The sequence below is a fragment of the Leguminivora glycinivorella genome, chromosome 19 (assembly GCF_023078275.1).
Source record: "Leguminivora glycinivorella isolate SPB_JAAS2020 chromosome 19, LegGlyc_1.1, whole genome shotgun sequence".
Taxonomy (NCBI): domain Eukaryota; kingdom Metazoa; phylum Arthropoda; class Insecta; order Lepidoptera; family Tortricidae; genus Leguminivora; species Leguminivora glycinivorella.
The window spans coordinates 15,913,125-15,919,695 of NC_062989.1; the positions used below are offsets into that span (position 1 = coordinate 15,913,125).

The window sequence follows — 6,571 nt, forward strand, 5'->3', positions numbered from 1 at the left end:
AAACAACCTAGGGTTGTAAATAGAAAAAAAAACCAAGTGTTTTTTTTCAGAATTATGAAAAAGAAAAAACATGAAAAAACCGAGCACCTTGGTTTTTTTTCCTAAATATAAGTTTTTTTTTCAGATGAACAAATAAGCCGACAATAACAGTTTTTCGTGAGTTGTAATGTAACGTGTTTCTACCTAACAATAACGTACATTTTAATTCAGTATACAAACGTTTATTGGGGAATCCCTTGATACGGCGTGTAGCGTGGAGAGGCGGTGGTGATTATAACAGTAAATAGTGATAACTACAAACTACAGATTTCTGTAAATGTTAAACTTTTATAAGACCAGAAAATTAAGATGAATTAAATTGTTTAATACGTTTAATAGAGTCTGGCTAATGAAAGTTGAGCCCGAAAAACGTGGCAATTTCAAAAAATTGGAGCTGGCAAAATATATTGATAACATGGTTTTCTTTTTTATTATATCTAATTTATTTACAGCACTTACTTTAAAAACAACCTGACACATATTGTTTTAAACATACGTTTGGTTGATTCAAACGGATAAAACTGCAACAAGTCGAACTTGTTAAATTCTACAATGCAAATTTCTCTCAGTGTAGAAAAAGTTTAAAACGATCTAGTAGCTAATCCATTAGTACATGCTAAAGTGTCCATTTTAAAAGGACATTCAATGAACATAGATACTTAATTCTTTAATTTAATGTTCCTTAATAACGAAAACACTTTATCAAGTTTTTACTACATTACTATTTTTAACCCCCGACGCAAAAACGAAGGGGTGTTACAAGTTTGACGTGTCTGTCTGTCTGTGTGTGTGTCTGTCTGTCTATGGCATCGTAGCTCCCGAACGGATGGAACCGATTTTGATTTAGTTTTTTTGTCTGAAAGTTTAGTTAGGGAGTGTTCTTAGTCATGTTTCATGAAAATCGGTCCACTATGTCGCGGTCGGGGTTTATTTCATTTTTTTTATTTTTTACTGTATGGACTTATTGTTACCACGGTTCGTACTTTAAGTAGAAAGAGAAATTAAGCTGCTTTGATACTTTTGATAGAGCTCTTCAAATGTATGGTATAGTTTTAACCTTGGAGATATATAATTTTTTGAAGTTGATACTTATTGTGGTCGAACATCCAAACTAAAAAACGAGTTAAAATTAACTAACAAATTAACCAGACTCAGAAACAATGCGCCAACATCTGATTAATGGACTACCAGACAATGGTTAAAAAACGGTGACGCAACTGCCAACAAAATAATACGCACGGAGCGACAACGTCGCGTCGATCGATCCAGACGCGCTGTGATAACTGGATAACGCTAGTATACGTATATATTGATGGAGTAGTAGGTGGCTTATAGGTGTATTTGTTGGTGTGAATGAGTTGCTATTGTATCTGTTCGCCGAAGGACGATAAAATATTCCTTTAAACGAGCAATTCTTGTGTATATATTATATACTGACGATCTCGAAACTGCTCTACGATTTCGCTGAAATTTGTTTGTGGGGGTTTTCGGGGGGTGAAAAATCGATGTAGTTTAGCCTTAGGTCCCGGAAAATGCGAATTTTGGAGTTTTGTGCGTTTTTTCTTTCGTTCGTAAATGTAAGTTATGGTCGTTAATTTCGTCGCCCGCGCATCGATTGCACGTAGCTCAGTCGTAAGCGGATCGGAGACACAGTATCTAGATCTAATCGCAGGTGTCAGTTTCGAATCCCGGCCAGGAAATAAAGTTTTTTTTTTTTGTATAAGTTTTTTTTATCTAATAAAGACACGGTAATTCAGCTTTCAGACAAAAAAAAAAACTAAATCTAAACCGGTTCATAAGTTCGGATTTCGGAAGCTACGATGCCACAGACAGACAGACATTTATAATATTAGTATGGACTAGCTTTTGCCCGCGGCTTCCCTCGCGTTAAAAAGAGACATACGAGTAAAGTAGCCTATGTCACTCTCCATCCCTTCAACTATCTCCACTTAAAAAATCACGTCAATTCGTAGCTCCGTTTTGCCGTGAAAGACGGACAAACAAACAGACACACAGACTTTCCCATTTATTAGTACGGAAGCATGGATGGTGTTTCAATTTGGGCTGTTATAAGTTTTATATAACACGGTGTGACAGGGACAGCGCGTCATCGCGCCATCGTGCTGTCCCGTTACACCTTGTTATAAAATATTTAAAACAGCCGGTGTGGGAGCACCAGTGAGTATTTTACACTAATGTTTTACAGGGAAATGGTTTTTTGCCTTTTAAAGTTTCTACATTAGACCAGGCTAAGATCTCAGCAATTTTGATAAAGCGTTTCGAACGTGGTATTAACATTTTAAAAAACCATGTGGTACTTATAAAAATCGTCAACCAAGGAAAAAATCGTATCCGTTCGTAACAATAATATAACAAAATAACAAAAATATTGTATAAAAAAAAATATAACAGCAGTTCTCTAGAAGCACAGAATATATAATAGTACAAGTACAGAAGGCTCACTCCTTTGATGTTCACAAAATGCCGCCATTCTAAATTCTTACCTACATTAACAAACGGACCGCACGCGAGCAGCCGACATTCAATTCTATTGCGCCGCGTGAAGGTCGCAAACACATACATTAAAAAATACGAGATCCCTAGGGACTACAAGTACTAAAACAAATGCCACAGGCCAAGCTGTCACAAAAAAAAAACATTATTCTCTATAAAGGATTCTTTTTCTTATTTATATAGTGAGTAAAATATCTTGGAGAGACAGTCAGACAAGCCGAAGCTATAGTAAATGTAGACTATTATAACCCTAATATAAAGTAGGGATGTTACGGAGCTTCGGCTTCGGTTCCGATATACCGAAACTTTCGGTTGATTTCACACCTTCGGCTTCGATTCCGATTGATTTCAAGCGAAAGTCATACCGAAACCGAAACTTAATGGCCGCAGCACGCGGCGCGTGCCTGGCTATGAAAACAGGTTTGGACTTGTATGTATGTATTACATACCTGTGCTATAACATTTTCAATCGTACAATAAGGTGTTCATTTTTATTTCCCATGCCTGTTTGATAATGTCGAGACTATACCTACACACCTAGGTAGGTACTGATTTGTATGAAGGTACTTTTTTAATTAACAATAAAAAATACGAAATAATAATACCACTGTTTTATTTTATTACTTGACGCAGGCGAAGGAGAAAAATTAGGTACTAATTTCTCTCCTCCGCGGCTTAAACATACATCTCCGGTTCCGGTTTCGGCTTCGGTTTCGGTTTCGGTTCCGATTTCGGTTCCGTTAATGCAAATTTAAAATCTCCGGTTCCGGCTTCGGCTCCGATAAAACCACCTCTGTAACATCCCTAATATAAAGATATACTTTATGCATAATTCAGGATTTACAAATGTCTTTAACGTATGTCGTAAGTACCTGTTAACTACATTGTGATAAGTACTTTTAATTTTTAATGTAATAAATAGTGTAAATTACTATATTATCCCGAGCCCTCTCACAACTCAGGCCTGGTCCAGCAGCAGGACGTATATATAAAGGCTCAATTCTTTATTTATTTAAAGAGAGTGAATATTTTATTAATACATAATTTATTTTAAACTCCATATAAATCTTTTAAAAAACTGTTATTATTCCCATGAAAATAAAATTACAAAGTATAATTGGTAAGATTCAAACACCGTTCAAGTATCAAGTTGTGTTGAGCGTCCTACGTTTGCCGGCAGTCGCCAGTCGTTTAGATAGAGAAGGATCCACAAAACAACACGCCGCGCGTTTCAATTTGAGCCTTATCGAGTGGATATAAAGTCGAAGTTCTTGTAGATTTGAGTTGGCAGTTAGTCGTCTTTTATTTGGAATCGTTATAGACGATTCTGATTGGTTGAAACGTTGTGAGTGGAACTGGTACGCCAGTCCGCGCTCAGATACCATCACGAGCGGATGTATTTAAAGTTCTCATGGAAAATTTTACGAATTACGTATAATAATGAAACGTTGTTGCGCGTACGGTTGCAAAGCAAAGAGCGGGGCCGCTGTCAAATTCTACAATTTCCCAACCTGTAGGGCACGGTAAGATTCATATATACTTACATAAAATTACGCCAATTGTTAAAAGATGAACTATGGTCCAAGAAGTAATTTATCGAGGATTTACTGGTGAAACCCGATAAATCGAAATAATTAGTCCTTGAAATAACAACATTGTGGAAATTGCACATAGTTCGAATTTGAAAACCAAACCAGTTTGCTCAACTTATCGGGTTTCACCAGTAAACCCTCGTTATATGAATTAAAATACTAAATTACGTGTTAAAAACTAAACTTGTATTGTTTAAGAAGAAGGATTTGTTTACATGTTAATGTAACCATGGAAACCATGTTTTAATGTTGCTAAGTTTATGCATAATATGTTTACAGATCAAAGGAATGGCTACGAGCTCTAAACCGCCCTGACATCCTTGCCGACGTAGATGGAAATAGACTGAACCTGCTAAAATACTACTACGTCTGCGAAGCACACATCTCCTGGCACAACATAGCTACAGCCTTACCAGTCCTTCATATTGTCAACAAGGGCACAAATACAGACAAAAACACTAACCTTGAGGATAAAGGCACTTCCACTGAAGATTTGGATCAGTATCAAGCTAGCAATGGAACGAATCTGATGCTACATAAACTAACCAGGACAGAAGTAAGCACTATTGATATACCGCCTGCGAGTTACTACAACTCTAGAACTAAGAAAGGGCCCGTAAAAAAGCCTGAGCCTGAAAAGGTTTCTATTAATATACCTGTGCCTAATGTGAATCGAACTGCAGAATATGTTTTAAAACATTCTTCAACTAATGTACCAGAAACTGACTCATTGCCTGCAGCAGAAACCGCGAAGCCTGTTGCACCAGCCCAAGTTGGACTAAGGAATTTCAGAAAAAATAATAAACCAACAACCCCTTCACCTGTAATACCTACTATAGCTGTAAAGAAATTACAAACGGATATACCTACAACAAAAACAAGCCAAATACCAAATATACAACCAAATGAGAGTGAAAATGTTCCAGAAATAAAAACAGAACCGAATGCGTTAGTACTTGACGATATTGTGATGGCTTTATCCGAACGCCAAAGAAATGAGCAGCCATCGCAATCGCCTATAGATGGACGTGAAATAATGTTTAAAGTTAAAATGAATTTGCCATTTTTCACCGTGGAAGAAGCCACAACGTCAGGTATTAAGCGTGAACTGGATGATGATGTTGATGTAACTGATAATCCTATTAAAATAGAAGAGAAGAGAACTAAACCGGGATAGTTTTTAAATAAATAAATCTTAAAATTATAATTGTTATTCTATTGACTGAATGTGACATGTTAACATTGTAAACAAAGCGACTATTTGCGATATTGATTGTGATATTCTATAAATATGTAGTTGTTAAGATATTCATCTAATTAAATTCAAAGTCAAATATTGTTGTGAGGAAAGGATTGTGCCAAAAAGTTGTTTTTTTTAATACTTATTAAACAATCTTGTTTTACTTTACCAAAAATTGCATCATCCTGATTTTTTTTTATTTAAAAAATCGTAGGCAAAAAACACGGAAGCTGCAGAAAGTTTTCATTATAAGTAAAACAATAAATGTCGTTCGTTCAGTTGTGGTTCAGTTCATCTTTTCTCATCCTTAAGTTCCCATTTTGAATCTGTACTTTCCCAACTTTCCGCCAATTATTACCACAGAGTAAAAAACCTGCTTTCAAGATCGGCTAATTAACCAGAATCCACATAGCCAAAATTAAGGTACTGGTTTAAATTAATTGGTGTGTACCGTTATACACACGACTTATAGGAAATCGCGTAAAATAACGGCTCACTCGATTAATTTTAATTTCCATTCCGATAAAAATCAATATTGGCAGAACCTTGGACTTGTTCTAAATCCATGTGGTTCTGGTTATACAAGAAAAAAAACGTTTTTCGCATTAACCAGTAACAATACCTAGAAAAAAACTCAAGTTCTTACTTATTCAATTCTCTTTAGTATTGTCTGGTCTGGTCTGCGTGGGATGTTTTCAATACTTAATGTTATTTGACACTTTGACGACCGGTCTGGCTCATGACGACCGGTCTGGCTCAGTCGGTAGTGACCCTGTCTGCTAAGCCGCGGTCCTGGGTTCGAATCCCGGTAAGGGCATTTATTTGTGTGATGAGCACAGATATTTGTTTCTGAGTCATGGATGTTTTCTATGTATAAAAGTATGTATTTATCTATTTAAGTATGTATATCGTTGCTTAGCACCCATAGTACAAGCTTTGCTTAATTTGGGGCTAAGTTGATCTGTGTAAGGTGTCCCCAATATTTATTTATTTTATTTATTCCTTTGATTATCGAACTCAATTCATTGGTTAGTAGAGGGTCGAGCCGTGGTCGAGCCTATCACAATACATCTTCTAAAAGCCTATTATTAATGGCACTTTCTATGTTGTTATAAATTTGACATAGACATTTTATACAAGTCAATAAATTCGCATCCCCATTTGTCGCTCAGCATCAGCAGAGATG

General features: G+C 36.1%; 1 protein-coding gene across 1 annotated transcript; it reads left to right on the top strand.

The window, feature by feature from the left end:
* The first annotated feature begins 3,747 nt into the window (after positions 1-3,747).
* LOC125236384 lies at positions 3,748-5,663 on the top strand. Its single transcript, XM_048143169.1, has 2 exons — positions 3,748-4,076; positions 4,425-5,663. The coding sequence occupies exons 1-2, from the start codon at positions 3,994-3,996 to the stop codon at positions 5,320-5,322; spliced, it is 981 nt and encodes a 326-aa protein (XP_047999126.1). The 5' UTR covers positions 3,748-3,993; the 3' UTR covers positions 5,323-5,663.
* The last annotated feature ends 908 nt before the right edge of the window (positions 5,664-6,571 follow it).

What these genes read in the sequence shown, in the direction of transcription:
- LOC125236384 (XM_048143169.1), top strand. Translation starts at nt 3,994, where the DNA reads ATGAAACGTTGTTGCGCGTACGGTTGCAAAGCAAAGAGCGGGGCCGCT. An exon ending in TTCCCAACCTGTAGGGCACG is followed by an intron (nt 4,077 to 4,424) that starts GTAAGATTCATA and finishes ATATGTTTACAG; the next exon opens with ATCAAAGGAATGGCTACGAG.